The sequence below is a fragment of the Phycodurus eques genome, chromosome 2 (genome assembly GCF_024500275.1).
Source record: "Phycodurus eques isolate BA_2022a chromosome 2, UOR_Pequ_1.1, whole genome shotgun sequence".
Taxonomy (NCBI): domain Eukaryota; kingdom Metazoa; phylum Chordata; class Actinopteri; order Syngnathiformes; family Syngnathidae; genus Phycodurus; species Phycodurus eques.
This window is the reverse complement of record NC_084526.1, coordinates 11755919-11775434: the sequence shown is the minus strand read 5'-3', so window position 1 is coordinate 11775434 and position 19516 is coordinate 11755919. Positions and strand designations below refer to the sequence as shown.

The 19516-nt window shown below is 40.5% G+C and overlaps 1 protein-coding gene across 5 annotated transcripts in view; it reads right to left on the bottom strand.

Annotated features, from left to right (window-relative positions):
- The window catches only part of ush2a (Usher syndrome 2A (autosomal recessive, mild)), a 239970-nt gene that overhangs the window by 199935 nt on the left and 20519 nt on the right, over window positions 1–19516 (bottom strand). For all 5 annotated transcript variants that reach the window (XM_061667225.1, XM_061667224.1, XM_061667255.1 and 2 more), the window contains 6 exons: window positions 14806–14941; window positions 5453–5516; window positions 4835–4936; window positions 4455–4644; window positions 4145–4353; window positions 2984–3205 (listed from right to left, as the gene is read on the bottom strand). In XM_061667225.1, coding sequence (XP_061523209.1) covers window positions 2984–3205; window positions 4145–4353; window positions 4455–4644; window positions 4835–4936; window positions 5453–5516; window positions 14806–14941 — 923 coding nt within the window. The remainder of the gene's footprint in view (window positions 1–2983; window positions 3206–4144; window positions 4354–4454; window positions 4645–4834; window positions 4937–5452; window positions 5517–14805; window positions 14942–19516) is intronic.

The window sequence follows — 19516 nt, the reverse complement described above, 5'->3', positions numbered from 1 at the left end:
TTTCTCTCTTTCATTAGTTCTTCTGTGTATCCTTTCACCTCCTGCTCCCTTTGTGGCAGTTTTCTGTTCTCCAGTGTTTGGATTAATGAAATGTGATGCACATGAGTACCGAGAGCTTGTCCATTCATAATTAACAAGTGTTTTCAGAAAGTTGCATTGTTTTTATGTAGCCGACTGACTGCCCCTGAGATGTACAGTATTTGGGATTGTTTTCAATGACAAAATTTCCTACACTAACTCCAACTACAGATTCAGCCTCGTGCTTGCGTGCCACTAACAATTATGGATGACTTGTGATCTGTGAATGCATATTTAAAATAGCATCACTTGATGATTTTGTTTTATGTGTTCTGATAACTGTAAACGGCTTTGGTCTAACTTTTACATACACACCATGGAAGTGGAAACATTAGGTTTCAATTATGACTATCACAACAGCAAGAACACACATGATAGGATTCAAAATTTAAATAAACAGAAAACGGTTGTAGATGACATTTGTTAGAAAACAGATAAGCAAAGAGGGAAATTATTTAAAACAGTAGAATGCTGCCAAAAAATGTGCACTGATATAATGTTACCCTCAGATGAATCAAGCATCTATGATCAGCTATCACTTAATAGTAAAATGGTTATTGCATGACATAGGACAATAATTCCAGAAAATGTCATGATATGCATTTTCGCTTCTTAAATTCACATTTGTTGTTGTTGTTGTGTTGTAGGTTTTTTTTTAAAATCTTTACTCTCACAGGTTGACCATTTGCATGCTCAATGAAAATTGAATGGGAGGGGATGGAAAGGATTCAAAGATGAAATTCCACTTCCTAAAACGTAACAACCTACTAATTAAAATGGCTCAGAGCGAATGGAAGGACAGTAAGAAATTATTGCCTCCTGTATAATCCCATAATTACCACAGCTATAAAAATGGATGCTGTCTGTCTCATAGAGAAATGCATTTAAAGTTACTCTCAGAAATGCTCGTTTTAAACTCAGCACTGGATGGCTCTTCCTTCTAATCCCCAAATGTCTTTGTGATGTATTTTCAGATACAGCTGTCAATTAAACACTAGACTTTACACCGATCTGATCGGCCTGATTGGTATCGGACGATAATTTTCATTTTATGATGATCAGCTTTAATGGCATAATTCGCCGATCCGATCAATAACGTCACTGATCGGCTCCGCAAAAATACATTTACTCCGCGTCGCCATCGTGTACAGTATATTTGAATACAAAAGTTAGTTTATTTTTAGCCTTGTCACGTGTCTTTTGACGTAGTACTGTAAATATCTGACAACCAATAAACTATATATATATATATTTTTTTTTTAAACATGTCGGCAGTGTGGGACAGAGAACACATCTGAGACAGACAACACGTAATGGCGGGATCAGAATGCAAAACAAATTTGTCAGACTACTGCAATAAAAACCGATACCAACACATCCCGTCTTTTATAATCACGGGGCTTCATCTGATCAACTCAAACGCAACTGGATACACTTACCATGGCGAAGACATCAGGACGTGTGTATTATAAGAACAAAATGGGGAAAAATGTGTGCTGGTGGTCACCGGTGCTTGGGAGATTACGTGCATTTAAGGCTTGCTTGAGGTATGTTCACGTACTTTTAATACGATACCGCTCGCAAGCACGCAACAAAACATTATGTAGCCTAGCAGTTCTAGTACTAATGGTTGTACGTAAACATGCCAGTGTTATGTCAAACCATGCTCTCAAGTTTCGGTGTGTGTGAAGTAATTCAATTACAGTAAAGTAATTCAATTACAGTAAAGTAATTCAATTACAATAAGTTAGCTCCCATTATTTCTGTCATGTTGTAATGTTGGTTTGACCTGACTGATTAAAATACATGACCTGACTAGAGCAGTGATTTCCAACCTTTATGGAGCGAAGGCACATATTTTACAATTGGAAAATCTCACGGCACACCAACAAACAAAAATGTCACAACAAGTAGATGCACAGCAATTACTGTATGTACTTCCTGCCATCTAATAAAAGAGCATGTATTTGTTCTGTCTGTCACGATGCCTCACTGGCATAAACAGAGGAACAAAGATACATTATTTTTTGTAAATGAATAATTTTTTGAGCATCCATCCATCCATCCATTTACTGAGCCGCCTCTCCTCACTAGGGCGTGCTGGAGCCTATCCCAGCTGTCATCGGGCAGGAGGCGGGGTACACCCTGTACTGGTTGCCAGCCAATCGCAGGGCACATATAAACAAACAACCATTTGCACTCACAGTCACACCTATGGGCAATTTAGAGTCTCCAATTAATGCATGTTTTTGGGATGTGGGAGGAAACCGGAGTGCCCGGAGAAAACCCACGCAGGCACGGGGAGAACACGCAAACTCCACACAAGCAGGGCCGGGGATTGAACCCGGTTCCTCAGAACTGTGAGGCTGACGCTCTAACCAGTCGGCCAGCGTGCCACCAATTTTTTGAGCAGTTATGTAAAATTTGATAATTTCCCACAGGACACCTGAAGATTGCTCATGGCACACTGGTTGGGAATCACTGGAAACAAGAATACTTTTGAAGATACTCAGTATACAGTACACAAGTATATACAGTAAATGAACAAGTCATTTAAATAGACGCATTGGTCCATCTTGTGATCAGATCGGTGACCGGTTATCGTTTTTTTAAACTCGCTGATCGGCCCCAAACATCCTGATCGTGTAAAGCCTATTAAACACATTAACATCATACTCTCAAACCTTAATTTTAAATTTTTTCAAAATCAAATAATCCATAAAGCATTTATTTTGAAGGGTAAATTTTTAAGATGAAGTTGAAATTATATTAAAGAGTTTTGAGATCATAATTTGTGGTATATTTACAGTTTAAACGATTAATATAGCCAATTATAAAACAATTTTTTTGCGGGACGTGAACTACGAAAAGGGTGGCTAACTGTATTTCAACATTTTTAACTCACCTGCCACTGATGGTGATTTCTTTGATGGCATAATGTCTATGTCGCTGGTCCATTCCGGCTGCTCTGGTGTAGTATTGTCCCCTAAGGTGTAGCCGTACCTGAGTGGCATCTACCATCTTCTGAAGGGTGGGGGTGTTGTAGAAATCATTGTAGCCTGGCCTCATGTTTGGCTCTGGGCTCAGCAGGCTGACTGTGATGTTACCTCCAGAGTAGTGTACCTCGCTGGAATAAAAGAAAGAAATACTGCCATAACCACTGACGCTGTGAACTATAAATGCTAAACTTCATATTTTCTCTGCTTTAGGTAAATTCCTCATCTATTTTCTATAGATTTTTATCTTTACATGCAGACACGATGCAAAAGGGATCCCCTGGAGGAGAGCACAATTTGGTGCTCAGAAAACACTTAAAACAATGTGCTTGCATTCATCTTTACAAAGACTCAAGTGAATTTAGAAGGCACGTCGTCTCCTGCAGGATTAAATAAATCTCAAGATATCAAAATAAGAAACGCAAATCTTCCAGGATCAAACAATGCTCTCTCCCTTATTGACATGATTATCAGACGTTAAGGTCAGAAAGTGTGTTATGTTGCCAGTGCGAGGTCCAAATGCTCTCATGCCAAATTAACTAGTGCATGCAAGCGTGCCAGGCTATCATCTGTCAATAAAGCAAAAAAATGAGCAATGACTACGTAATCTATGATCTCACATAGGTAGGTAAACCTAGCCATTCTATCTTGTGCCAACTCAGGCCTCGATACCGGCAGCTCTGCCAAAATGTAGCTTGTGAGACACTGTGTGTGCGAGTGTGTTAGATGGTGTTCCAAGTATCTTGTATCTGGTCTCAAAGGAGGGCCTGGAAAAAGTAATGTGCCAAAGCGACTGTAGGCAGTTGAACATCTCGTCACTCACTTTAAGAGTCACAATAAAGTGTGCTGCTAGACGTTCTCTGTGCATTTATGTAAGGCTTAGGGTGAATATTAGGGTTAGGGTTAATATTATTATCTATTTTTATCCATTTAATTAAAGCTTTGACTCCACAAATAATCTTAGTAATTTTACTGCAGAGAGCAATGACTTGTCTCTGGAAAAAAAACATTTGTACGGAACTACAAGTTAGTATCTTTAAAATACAACTTATTAACACGTTTGAGGATACCTGGGCAGTTGGAGACAGTTGACTGAGTCCGGTGTCAGCAGTGGCCCATTGTTCTGCATTCCAAACACACTGCAGTCTTGAGCCACATACTGCCAGTCCAGCCAGGGCTGCTCTCTGTTGGTGCTGTTCTGTCGATCAGGGAGTCTTTGCCTTTGGATCAAAAGTGACTCAGGCAGTGGGCCACCAAACTGAACTATGACATAGAATACCTGAAACAGAGGGGGTGAATAAGCTCCAACAAGTTTTGTTAAGTGAAGAACGTTAAAAGCTTAGATTAAGTTATATGAAGTAAGCACCACCATTGAGTTACCTGGTACTGTCCATTTGCCAAATCCACAGTAATTGTGAATCCTTTGTCCAATTCCTGTGTGGTCATGAGCTTTGAGCGCCACACTGTGCCCATGTCCTGATCGTTGATGTAAGCGAGTGGATGTGCAATGAGGTTTAGTCTTAAGACTCTGTCATTGGTGGTGTCCTCAACAGCATTGGGGATACAATATCTGTTCATAGTAATAAAAAAGCAACAACAACGCAATTTAATGAGAAATATTTCTGTAAAAAGTAAATTAAAACCGTTTAGAACTCAACAGATGAATATAAAAGCATTTATATACATATTGTTCCATTATGAAGCTTATTGTAACAATAACATATACAGATATATAATGATGTAACAAACTTTCAGGGTACCGTTCTACTAAAGGATGCACTCTGGGATGAGTGGGAGGGCAGCGACACTCAGACTGGGAATGGAGCTGTGGCAGGGCACCTGAATAAATCTCCACTATTTCCCTGTTAAATAAAAAGTAGAGCTAAACCAAGCAATTTAAGTCTTTGAGAAGGTAGAATAACTGCAAGATTAGAATGATTAAATGACACTTATTTTCTAACCAAACTGCAGTTGAACGGAACAAGGGCAACATTATGTTTAGTGCGATGCAAGTTAATTTAGTGATGACCACAAAGTTCCAGCTTTTCTTTAATGAAGCACCTGTTAATTGGTTTTTGACAGAACACTAACGACAAAATAGGCTTAATTTGTCTCTCATTTAATTCCTTACTATGTGCATCAATGCCCAAAGAAATGCTAATTGTCTTATATTGAATTTCTAAAGAAAATCCTCTGAAAGCAGTATGGATTTTAAGATGCACGGATTCGACATCTTTCCTTTAACTGTTTATCATTCCAAACTACTCCACTTCTGCCGCCATCTTAGCCGTACAGTATATTTCATTTCCCAGCTTCAAGCAACCTTGTTCAATTCATTCAAAAAACTATCCATTGACTCATTTGTCTATCCACCTCACCTGTTGGTCAAAGTGTCAGGATAAAATCTAAAGTCCTGCATCCGGCCCATGTACTGATTGGACCCTGGAGAGATGAAAAGAACACCGGGAAGGTGTTAATGGGTTTGTATTAAAGGCACAGAGTGAGAGGATTTCACAGTATTCAGTAGATTATCTTATCGGTTTCTTGATAACAGCTAAGTGAAGCTGTCCATATACCTGCTCATATTAGCTTGGTTCATGAGCCAAGGCTAAAAAAGATTAGTGACAGTCTGCATTCAGTTCCACTAAAGAGCAGCAAGGCTTTTAAAGTATTTACATTAGCTTGGCAAGATGTACAGCATTTGCTAGACTCTCATTAATTACTGAGAAACATGGTGTTTATCACACAGTTGGAACGCGATATACAAAGTTGCTATAAATTCTAAACGTGTGCCTCTTGAATAAGATGGCTGTGAAGGCCTTATAATACCAGAACATTCAGCATCAATTAATGCAGATTTCACTTTATTCGTATTGGAACATCGAGCAATTACATCTATACCAGAGGTCATCAATCTTTTTGAAACTGAGAGTTACCAGTACTTCTTGGGTACTGATTATCAGTTTGACACAGACTTCTGAAATAATTTTGTTCAAATTATCTTTAACTATATGTTATGAATAATTAATGATATTCATGTATGTAACAGACATGCAAACACCAAAGGCATGAAAAAGGTGACCAAAAAAAAAAAAAAAAACATTGTAGGGGAGGTCTGGGCGGATCCCTCGGACCCCTGCAGAGAATATTTTTGATTTTAACATAAATTAAGCAATCTCGAAGACTCTGAAGATTACAATAAAGCAAAATTAACTAATTTTCTTCATGCAGAAAAACATTTATTTACACCGCTCAAAGTACATGTTGATGTACAAATTTAAGATTGAAATTAGATTTGCCTCATTTCTTTGCTTTTTTGTTTTGGGCTCCAACTTGAGCCAGGCCCATCTCCACCTGCAACTGATCTTTAAGCACTCTCATTCTGGGAAATAATTGACTAAAATCATTGTCTGTTTCACTCCATTCTTCACTATTATCAACTACAAAGGCTAATCCCAAATGCATCCTCCAGGAAAATATGAAAGTACAATATTTTTCTGTTTTATTGGCCATTTCTGAATTTGAAGTTAGTTCATTCTGTGTTGTGACATAATCCCTAACATCGCTCCGTCACTTCATACATTTACCATTAACATCCGTGAACTAATTAGACAATTGTAGGCGCGTTTCCTAATTAATAAAAGATGTACTAGGGGATCAACTCTTGTCGTCAATGTTAGGTGTGCTTCGCGGTTCTGCTGGGACCACAACCAGGGCGACGACCTGCAGCACCTCAACACGAAAATACAAAAGACTACTGCAACAAATACGACACTGGCTGATCTGATGGGCAAACATTTTGCTCAAACGTAAGAGTAGCAATAGAGGATGTTCGCTCCAGAGGTGGGTAGAGCAGCCAAACATTGTACTCAAGTAAGAGTACTGTTACTTGACAATAATGTGACTAAAGTAAAAGTAAAAAGTAGTTCTCCAAAACATTACTTAAGAGTAGAAAGTACACAGTGAAATAATTACTCACGTACTGAGTAAATCGTGAGTAACTTAAGATTTTTTTAACCACAGCATGAACATCAATAAAAACAATTACAAAATAAAATGTGAATATGCAAATTCCGATGTTGCTGTGTGTGTGTGCGTGCGTGTGCACAAAGTCAAAACAACACAAAAAAAAACCATCTGCAATTTACTACACGGTGTTTTTGGTGCTGCTACAAAAAAAAAAAAAGACAAACTCCGACTGCAACGGACAATCAAAACTGCTGAAAGGATTGTCGGTACCCCCCCTACCCACCATTGAGGACTTGCACGCTGCCAGACAAGGACTTGCACGCTGGGGCTGGCAGGACTTGCACGCTGCCAGCCCTAAGACAAGGGCGTGCAAAATCCTCTCGTACCCTCCGCACCCCGGTCACCAGCTCTTCCAGCTCCTTCCCTACCGATCAATGCAAACTAGAACTAGTAGACATTCCAACAGCTTCTTCCCTCTTGCGATCAACTTCTTAAACACCTAACCTATAATTCCATTACAACAAGCTGGCAATTTTTTGACTTGAGTTCGTTGTCACATTTCTGTGGGGCCAATTATGTATTACTCGAGCACTCACTGTAGTTGTCTCGCCATGCTGCACTATTTGCATACACTGGCCACTCATGCCAGAGTAGCATCTGCTCCATTTGCACACTGATTGAGGAGTATCTGTAACATTTGCACAACCAACATTCTCCCAGATGATCGCACTACTCGTCACTTTAAACCGCATACACTCCTTGAAGTCTCAGCGCCCTTTGCACAATGGTCATTGCACCGGACTATTGCAATATTAGTCATTCGAACTGCTCTAAGTGCTCGAGGACTCTGCATCTTTTTGCACAATTGTTTTTTTGTCAATGTCTTTATGTCTCCAAAGTGTTCTGTAAATTGACTGTCTGTTGTACTAGAGCGGCTCCAACTACCGGAGACAAATTCCTTGTGTGTTTTGGACATACTTGGCAAATAAAGATGATTCTGATTCTGATATAAGTGAGCTGAAATTATCATATTTGGGCAGACAGGTCCATACAAATACTACAATACATGAAAAGGTGTTGTTTTTGTTTGTCTAAATATAACACGAGTAGTGCGCAGTTGCCTTGCCGACATGGCCGCCACGTAGGCAGGACATTCAGCGGGGTTGGCTTATCTAGTGTTAATACCTATGCACAGGAAGCCCAATGGAAGACATTGTGTGAAGTCATGTGACTTTCTTGTGTCGTTTGATTGGTGAACTAGACTTAAACGCAAACGGCAAACTGCGTCCAATGCGGAAGTGGAAGTCTTGCGAAGAAATATTTTTGATATATAAAAGTATAAAATAATTGATAAATAAAAGTAGTGAGCGACATTTAGATCATTGTAACGGAGTAAAAGTACTGTTACTTCTTAACAACAGCAGCGGAAGTGTTTTTCTGATCTCGTCAACTCCTGTGACTTATCGAAAGCAGGTCCCGGGTGCACAGGGGGAACCTCAGGCCAATGTCCTCGCATACATTAGTCCACCATGGAGTAATGACAATCTCACAATTACATCTGTGTACAGATGGTGGATGTGTGGAATGGATCTAGGTGCCAGCGTTCGAGGAGTACGAAACAATCTATGACGTCTATGACGTCAGCGGCGGCAGCGACCGCAACCCCCCGGAAAAACTCAGCAAATATATATGATTCACGTAAATGGTCTATTTTGAATTCAAAACTGAGAATTTCGCCAATAGGCAACTGATTTGCATCTATGATGTAAAGACACGGATCATATTAATGATCTCTCACAGTAGTTATCAACAATAATTTAACAAGGTAGGAAACGGCTAAATATGTATATGCAAAACAACTTAACTTACTTAATTTTTACAAGTATATAAAAAAATAAGTGTTTACATTTTCAAACGATCACTTCTCCAACATCCCTAGGAAATCACAATGTCCCATCACCGGTACGCTATATTTAGAAGAGGGCCGCGGGCTGCTCATGTGGTCTGTAGAAGCTAACTGTAACCCACGGGCAACATGTATGAACCCAATCTACAGGATGTGAAAATAGGACATTGGATATAGTTTGTCCTTGCTATGCTGCAATAATGGCTTTGAAGTCAGGGCTCTCGAGCTCTTCTACACTTCTCCGACACACATGCACATCTTCATCCAATCAAGCCTTTATGGACCTTGACATTTGTGCACTAGGGCGCAGTCATGTTGGAACAGAAAAGGGGTCTTCTGCAAAGTTGAAAGAATGGAATTGTGTAAAATGTCTTAATGGATCCAAAGGGTCGAACCCAACCTGTGGTTGATTAATTAAATATTAAGAAGTGTGTCGAGAGTTGAGACCTTTGTCATTGGTCTTTACACCTGAGAAAAGTGTGATAGTTGACTACAGCAAGCTTCATAAAGCCGGCAAACACATCAAACAAACAGCTCTAAATCTTGAAAAATGCTTTAGCCATAAGAAACGGGTAGGAATTAGTCAAATATGAGAAACTGTGATGAAGTGTACTTCTGACTGATGCATAGAAGAAAGGGTGTGTGTGGAAATGATTGGACCCTACACAAGAGGCGCCATCAAACCCATAAGTGAACACATCTCCACACACAAGCCTCCAAACGTGACAATGCTGGCTTAACATGAAAGACTAAAACACACACAGGCAATGATGTTGGTCCAAAGAGAGCCTGGGTGTTTTAGTGTCCAACAAAGTTATGCCTAGTTTGACAGCAACTCTTAGAAAAGGGATAACGTCTCTAAGCGTTGACAGAAGCCCTGCCATGTCTAGCTTTGTCTGAGAGTGCGTGTGTTTAGAAGCTTTACTGAGTGTATTCCAACAAACTCCAAACGTGAGCCCATACATGTGCATGCGCCTGTGTGCGTCCATTTGCATTTGAGGGAGGCTTTGCCGCGTTTGGCTCGAGCACATTGTGCAACTGTGAGTGTGTGTGCTGAGGTGGTTGTGCGTGTCAAAAACTGAATGAGAGTGCGAGAGTGTTATGGGATCTAAGTGTGTTCGAACAGTGTGTGGTTGTGCAGCCTGAGGCTTTGGCTGAGGATTTCTTTAGAGTGTGGAAATGGGATTATGGCTTCCTCTGTAAAGCACTCTGCCTATTGTTACTGGGATGATGCAAGGTATAAGCCTTAATTCTGCCTTCTGTGTGTAGGCCTGTCTTCCAAACTCCGTGTTTCAGTCATCCGCTGCATCGCTAAGTGGCTTTTTTGTATTTCATGTCGTTGGAACTGTTGAAAGCAGATACCAGACACTATGCATTTTTTTGTGATTTTTATGTATTTTGTTTTGACAATCACACTATGTTGTACTCTTACCATTTTCAGTTTCATATCTAGTTGATTAAGACACACTTGATTACCTGTATTAATAAGTGCTGTTCTCGTACACTTCTATGAGAAGCTACTCCATCAATAACACTAAATAATATATAAACATTGTTTTCTTAAATGATGTTTCTTAAACCACATACTCTAATAGAGAAGCAGATCTCTATGTCATGATGCAATTATTTAAATAATTTTAATGGCTTAAAAAAAAAAAAAAAAAAAAACAGCATGTGAATGGTACATTGGCTTTGAAAAAGGAGAATGGTCTGTTATTGTCCTAAAGTCCAGGGTTCTCATTTATCAAGCGTGCATACGCACAGAAGTGCGCATAAAGCGTGCGCATGAACAGCCCCATACAAAGTATGGGATTTATGAATTTAGACTTGTGCGTGGGGAACGTGTGTACATTTACACACAGCTCTGACCATACGTACACACAAAACCTTAGAACATTTAGTAGAACATCCATCCATCCATCCATTTTCTGAGCCACTTCTCCTCACTAGGGTCGCAGGCATGCTGGAGCCTATCCCAGCTATCATCGGGCAGGAGGCGGGGTACACCCTGAACTGGTTGCCAGCCAATCGCAGGGCACATACAAACAAACAACCATCCGCACTCACATTCACGCCTACGGGCAATTTATAGACGCCAATTAACCTACCATGCATGTTTCTGGGATGTGGGAGGAAACCGGAGTGCCCGGAGAAAATCAACGCAGGCACGGGGAGAACATGCAAACTCCACACAGGCGGGGCCGGGGATTAGACCCCGGTCCTCAGAACTGTGAGGCAGACGCTCTAACCAGTCGGCCAACATGCCGCTCCTTGGTATAAAAGTGAAACTAAAAAAGGACACACAAAGAGGGTCCTCAAAGCCATCCATGTACACAGCCATGTGGCTCACGGCGCCAGTCCGTTACTTCCGACAATCATTAAATCGCGGTCCATTATAACGAGGTTTCATTGTACTTGCTTGTCCTCCTCCAGTTTATTAAAGATAATGAAAAATGATCATTTCATCTGAGACTGCTCTTTTCTCTCATCCAGCAGAATTAACAGCAGCAGTTCTCCCATTTATTTTAATTTTTTTCTTTTGTTGGTAACACCTGCATTTATTGTTCCAAACAGTATTTTGGGGTTTGTTTCCACTTCTTAGATAAGTAACTCAATGTCGGTCTCAGAGATATTACTCCGATTTTGGAGAGGGAAGTACAACCGCAATTCCAATGAAGTTGGGACGTTGTGTTAAACAAATAAAAACAAAATACAATGATTTGCAAATCATGTTCAACCTATATTTAATTGAATACACTACAAAGAAGATATTTAATGTTCAAACTGATAAACTTCGTTTTATTGTTTTTAGCAAATAATCATTAACTTAGAATTTTATTGCTGCAACACGTTCCAAAAAAGCTGGGACAGGTGGCAAAAAAGACTGGGAAAGTTGAGGAATGCTCATCAAACACCTGTTTGGAACATCCCACAGCTGAACAGGCTAATTGGGAACAGGTGGGTGCCATGATTGGGTATAAAAGGAGCTTCCCTAAATTGCTCAGTCATTCACAAGCAAAAATAGGGCGAGGTTCACCTCTTTGTGAACAAGTGCGTGAGAAAATAGTCGAACAGTTTCAGGACAATGTTCCTCAACGTACAATTGCAAGGAATTTATGGATTTCGTCACCTACGGTCCATATTATCATCAAAAGGTTCTGACAATCTGGAGAAATCACTGCATGTAAGCGGGAAGGCCGAAAACCAACATTGAATGCCCGTGACTTTCGATCCCTCAGGCGGCACCGCATCAAAAACCGACATCAACGTGTAAAGGATATCACCACATGGGCTCAGGAACACTTCAGAAAACCAATGTCAGTAAATACAATTCAGCGCTACATCCGTAAGTGCAACTTGAAGCTCTACTATGCAAAGCAAAAGCCATTTATCAACAACACCCAGAAACGGGCTTCTCTGGGCCCGAGCTCATCTAAGATGGACTGATGCAAAGTGGAAACGTGTTCTGTGGTCCGACGAGTCCACATTTCAAATTGTTTTGGGAAATTGTGGACGGCGTGTCCTCCGGGCCAAAGAGGAAAAGAACCATCCGGACTGTTATGGACCCAAAGTTCAAAAGCCAGCATCTGTGATGGTATGGGGCTGTGTTAGGGCCAATGGCATGAGTAACTTACACATCTGTGAAGGCACCATTAATGCTGAAAGGTACATACAGGTTTTGGAGAAACATATGTTGCCATCCAAGCAACGTCTTTTTCATGGATGCCCCTGCTTATTTCAGCAAGACAATGCCAAACCACATTCTGCACGTGTTACAACAGCGTGGCTTAGTACTAAAAGAGTGCGGGTACTAGACTGGCCTGCCTGCAGTCCAGACCTGTCTCCTATTGAAAATGTGTAGCGCATTATGAAGCGTAAAATACGACAACGGAGACCCCGGACTGTTGAACAACTGAAGCTGTACCTCAAGTAAGAATGGGAAAGAATTAAATCTACAAAACTTCAACTATTAAGTGTCCTCAGTTCCTAAACCTTTACTGAATGTTGATAAAAGAAAAGGTGATGTAACACAGTGGTAAACAAGACCCTGTCCCATCTTTTTTGGAATGTCACGCACTTGTTCACAAAGAGGTGAACCTCGCCCCATCTTTGCTTGTGAATGACTGAGCAATTCAGGGAAGCTCCTTTTCTACCCAATCATGGCACCCAACTATTCCCAATTAGCCTGTTCACCTGTGGGATGTTCCAAACAGGTGTTTGATGAGCATTCCTCAACTTTCTCAGTCTTTTTTGCCACCTGTCCCAGCTTTTTTGGAACGTGTTGCAGCCATAAAATTCTAAGTTAATGATTATTTGGGGCGGCACGGCGGCCGACTGGTTAGAGCGTCAGCCTCACAGTTCTGAGGACCCGGGTTCAATCCCCGGCCTCGCCTGTGTGGAGTTTGCATGTTCTCCCCGTGCCTGCGTGGGTTTTCTCCGGGCACTCCGGTTTCCTCCCACATCCCAAAAACATGCATGAATTGGAGACTCTAAATTGCCCGTAGGCATGACTGTGAGTGCGAATGGTTGTTTGTTTGTATGTGCCCTGCGATTGGCTGGCAACCAGTTCAGGGTGTACCCCGCCTCCTGCCCGATGACAGCTGGGATAGGCTCCAGCACCCCCGCGACCCTAGTGAGGAGAAGCGGCTCAGAAAATGGATGGATGGATGATTATTTGCTAAAACAATACAATTTATCAGTTTGAACATTAAATATCTTGTCTTTGTAGTGTATTCAATTAAATATAGGTTGAACATGATTTTCAAATCATTGTATTCTGTTTTTATTTATGTTTAACACAACGACCCAACTTTGGAATTGGGGTTGTAGTAAAATGGGATCAAGGGATTACTGCTACCATATATGGTCAATTAGAGGAGTTTCTCAAAAAAATTAGGCTTAACATGCATGAGTGTGGCAGAATAGAACAGGTGGAATGTATCAACACACATTACTTACTGGTGCGTGTACAACAGGTGTATGCACGTTTAATAAATATTTTTTTTTTTTGCACTAACATGCATTCTAAATTTCAGTCCTACGAACATACTTGGAACCTGTTCCACACACTTTTTGATAAATGAGGACCCTAGATAATAGTATTGGGGGATTTTTTTTTTTAAAGGCCTTGAACAAAACATACGCATGTGATCGTAGTTACGCATTTGTTTCTAGTTCCTCATCTGACACAGAATTCTCCCACCAACAACAAACATAGTTGTTAATCAATACATCTGATCAGCATTCACACAATCAATTCACTGATCAGAATTCCAGACACAGCCATTGGGATTTGACGATCACCCACACATACACACACACCGCAGAGCCAATCACTTGTATTGATCACAACCTCTGATGTGATCTTCAGCTTATCAGATGCTACCTGCAGTAAACCAAGGATCAATGCCTGATAAACGAGAAGAAAAACACTCGTTTATCACTCTAGAGATGAACGGATATCATTTTTCTCTCAATTTCTCTCCTATTGACTCGGAGATGGCTCCCAGGCACCACCAATCAATCACAAATGTGTAGTTGAAAAGAAGGGGGGCATAAAGGTGGAGTAGTCATTGACATCTTATTAAGAAACACAAAAACTAAAGCTTTTTTTCCCCCCCGCCAACAGAGAAAAAACAGGTAATGAGTTATTCTAATGACGTGGAGGTGTTGATTTTCTGAGATAACTGAACTCTAGACATTATTGGAACACACCTTGAGCATAACAGAAGAACAAACAAAATACTTAATTATTAATCAGTTAAGTAATTAACTAGTAATGGATTAACTGTTACCAGTTAATTCATTATAAATTCTCAAAATATCAAATATCATCAATATTTGCTCCAGCTTTACCTTTGGAACCGAGTCCCACCCTCATGGTGCTGTCCTCATTGCTGTCATTCAATCTGGTGGCCAGTGATTGGGTCTCAAAGGGTGTCCCATCCTCCTCCAGCCCATTCAGGAAAAGACTGACATGTCTGTCGTGCACCTGAAAGTCAATCAGGGTGAGAAATCCAAGTTGTCAGGTGGGAATGTCTTCATTCTATATCACAGAGGTTTTTACAGCTACAGCATCTTAAGCAGCTCCTTGTAGCTTTTCTGTAGAAAAATTAATAAATAGGTAATGCCTTCAATTAGGGATGTCATGATCAAACATTTTCACTTCTGAGCCAATACCGATTTTGAAGCCTCGAATTTTGGCCGATAAAGATATCATTCCGAGCCGATATCAGCAATAATCATACATCATATTTTGTAGTATGGAATGTTAAAAAAACGCTTGATGATTTGATATTACTGAAACAGGGAACAATAATCACAAACCGTAGGCATGGGAAAAACTGACCCATTTATTATATTGGGTTACATAAAGTATCTTTAAAAATAGGAATGCACTACAATTTAATAAAATAAATAAAAATTTGAGGAAATCCTGAAAAATAACTTCAATAAACCCCCAAAAAAACTGTAATTAAATTGCAACCATGCTTAACTTGAACATAAGCATATTTCTACATTTAAATAGATTAAATAAAATTAGAAAACCGTGAAAAATAATCTCAATAAATAAATACAAATTATGAAAAATAAAGTTTAATTCAGTTTTTTTTTTTTTATTGACAATCGCTGTTCCTGCTGTGCACATCTTGGCCTCTCAGGGGCAGTGTGATACAAGCAATGAGGTACACACTTGCAGTAACGAAGTAGTAGTCACAATCGAATATTATTATTATAACTCATATTTTGAGTTTGCAAAATATAAGCCAGAAAGTATTGTTCTAATGTCTGTTTGTATGTGTTTATACACCATTTGTGTACTAATATTCATTCATTCCGCGAGTTCGATGCTAATTTTCGTTAGCTCTTCAATGTCCCTCAGGGAGTCCTGTGGCGGGTGCTTCGGGATTATGGGGTACCGAACCCCCTGATACGGGCTGTTCGGTCCCTGTACGACCGGTGTCAGAGCTTGGTCCGCATTGCCGGCAGTAGGTCGGACTCGTTTCCGTTGAGGGTTGGACTCCGCCAAGGCGGTCCTTTGTCACCGAGATTCTGTTCATAACTTTTATGGACATAATTTCTAGGTGCAGCTGAGGCGTAGAGGGTGTACGGGTTGGTAGCCTCAGAATTGCATCTCTGCTTTTTGCAGATGATGTGGTTCTGTTCGCTTCATCAAGCCGTGATCTCCAATTCTCACTGGAGTGGTTCGCAGCTGAGTGTGAAGCAGCTGGGATGAGAATCAGCACCTCCAAATCTGAGACCATGGTCCTCAGTCGGAAAAGGGTGGAGTGTCCTCTCCGGGTCGGGGATCAGATCCTGCCCAAAGTGGAGGCGTTCAAGCATCTTGGGGTCTTGTTCACGAGTGAGGGAAGAATGGAACGGGAGCCGAAAGGCGAAGCTCTCGATTTACCGGTCGATATACGTTCCTACCCTCACCTATGGTCACAAGCTGTGGGTCATGATCGAAAGAACAAGATCCCGGATACAAGCGGCCGAAATGAGTTTCCTCCGCAGGGTGTCCGGGCTCTCCCTTAGAGATTGGGTGACTCAAGTAAAAAGTAGTCCTCCCAAAAAATACTTAAGAGTAAAAGGTACACAGTGAAATAATTACTCAAGTACTGAGTAAACAGCACAAACAATAAAATATATATATATATGTAGATATAATAAAAACATTTGCAATTTACTGCACGGTGTTTTCTCAAGTTATAAGTGAGCTGAAATATCCACTGCCAAACAAATACTACAATACATGGAAGTTGTTGTTTTTGTTCATATAAATGTAAACAAGAGTAGCGCGACGTTGCCTTCATGGTAACGACAACCTTCCCAAAATGGTGGCCATTTTGGCACGACAATCGGCCGGGCTGTCTTATCTAGTGTTAATACCTATGCCCAGGAAGCCCAAAAGAGGACGTTTTGTGAGGTCATGTGACTTTCTTTTGTCGTTTGATTAGTGAACTACACATAAACGTCATTCGCACTTAAATTAGATTGGTGCAAACAGCGCCCAATGCGGAAGTCGAAGTCATAGTCTGGTGCACGAAATAGTTGATAAATAAAAGTAGCGAGCGAAATTTAGATCATTGTAACGGAGTACAAATACCGGTACCGCTAGTTGCCAGCGTTCAAGAAGTACAAAACAGCCTATGACAACAGTGACCCCCCCCCCCCCCAGGAAAAACTCATGGAATCCATACGATTCACATAAATGGCCTATTTTGAGTTCAAAACGGCAAATTTCGCCGAAAGGAGACTGATTTGCATGTATGAATAGGTGATTGGTTATTACTTTATTAATTATCTTTAGCACAAAAGTTGGATCAGAAGATATGCAGCAGTAACCGAATTGCAATTTCAGTTCGTCACAAAAGGGTGGCTTGTCTGTGCATTCTACCAATGCATCACTCTAAAACTGTGCACACATTTTTGCCTATCTTTGTGTGACCCTGTGTGTGTATTTTACATACAACTACTAATCTTCCAACTCATTTCCCCAGTAGCAGAAAAGCCTCAGGCTAAACTGCCTCAGCGCAAATGAGCTTTCTGTTTGACCAAAAGTCTCTGAACTCCTTGCCTCTGTCCTCTCTCGATCTGCAGCATGAATATGGAAAACGGCACAGCCGACAACGTCGTCAAAGCAGCGGCTGCTCCTTTTCACATCAAACAAAAAAGAAAGACACCTCTACAAGAAAAACTTTAATGTGTGCTCTCACACTCTTTCCCTTTGCACAATCTCCAAATCCTGTTTTTGGAAAACACTCTGTGTGGATACTGATAATCGTGATTCTTAAGACCCCCCCTCCATCCCTCCTTCTCCTTTTTCATGTTTGCTCTGGTCTTTCTTGGCTGTGTCCATGGCAGTAATTTGACTTCTTTAACCAGCTTATTGTTTATTCTTTCCTTCACCAAAAAATCATAAGGGATACTGATACAGTGTTATCTCTCTGTCCACAACTTCTCTCAGTCATCACTGCCTCCCCTTTCCTGCCCTGTCGCTCTCATTTGTTGTCAGCTCTTTAGGGAAGTTGAAAAGGTGTGAGGAGGGAAATAAGTCCAAGTTGGCTTTAAAAAAAAAAATGCCTTTAGGGATGAAGGCAGTCCCAGACAAGTGTCTGCCTCTCAGAGGATGGTTAAGACGTACAGACAGACACTTTGATGATGGCTGATTGAAGACAGGCAAGCACATGAGTGCTCAGGAGAGAATGGGAGTCAGGAAAGGAAGGGGAGGAGGAAGGAAAGCGAAAGTCAGAGAGGGAACTAGAAGAAGGGCCCACTTTAAAAATCTTTAAGCCAGAGCAGTGTGGCTCTTGGGGAGATGTGAGGCAGTTGTCAGGGCTGATGTAAATGAATAGTGAAGCGCTTCATCCTCCTTAGCCGCCACGCGCCCTTCTGAAACACAGCCAAGCCCTCTTTGTTAGCGCTCATAAACAGTTTTCCTTTCCTCCATTCATCTGGGTTTTTTGGTGCGATTCTTTCCCCTTACCTCTAGTAATGTCAGAACTCTTTGAGAATGAAGAAAGTTTATTGTATTTTCTGAAGTGGTGATAACTAGTCTCATTTGGACTGTTGCCATTTACTCCAGTAACAAGAGAACACTACTATGAGAGCACCTAGTCCCTCCCTGTATGTCTGGGATCTTCTTCTAAACACAACATAAAAATTAAGTGAACCCCAGCCAATTCACGGTTCACCTATTCACAAGTTCTTCTGTCGAACCTAGAGACCAAGGCCTGACACGTATAGCAAGGGTTCCTGTATGTATTCTAACACTGCATGCATTTGACAGTTTCATCATTAAACACAGCTCTGACTAAACATATCTTTGAGGGAACAGTGGAAGAATTAATCACTTTCCATTACTTGTGCATTTTCACACTGTACAGAACATAAGTTGAATGGCCCTGAAGTCATACAATTCAGCCCATCAAGCCTGTGAAGTTGCACACATTTCATTTCAAGCAACCTCTAGTTATATAATTCATTATTTTTAGCTTTTACATGAGTTTGCTTCTTTTTACACTTGTGACAGTAATAATGTTTAAAAAAAATAGGTGTGGCATAACAACTTTATCATTAAACAAAGATGATGTTTTACTTGTTAATCTTTTAATGTTAATGCATTAAAACATTGTTAAGAAAGGTTTTATGATGGTAAAAGTATGAGTTGGAAACAGATTGTTGTCAATGGGAAATTCAATTTTGAAGTGTAATCAAGGTAACAGCTCGACCAGTGGCCGGGATCCAAGTGTGTACAACCTTTGCGGGGCGGTCACAAGACAGAATTCAAGTTGACATGCTAATAATTTTCCAGGAGAGCCAGTAAGCTGTAGGTACGTTATAAATATTTTCATTTTTAGTTTGAATGTAGCATGTACAACCCCAATTACAGTGAAGTTGGGACATTGTGTGAAACATAAAAACAGAATACAATGATTTGCAAATCATGTTCAACCTATATTTAATTGAATACACTACAAAGACAAGATATTTAATGTTCAAACTAATAAACTTTATTGTTTTTAGCAAATAATCATTAACTTAGAATTTTATGGCTGCAACACGT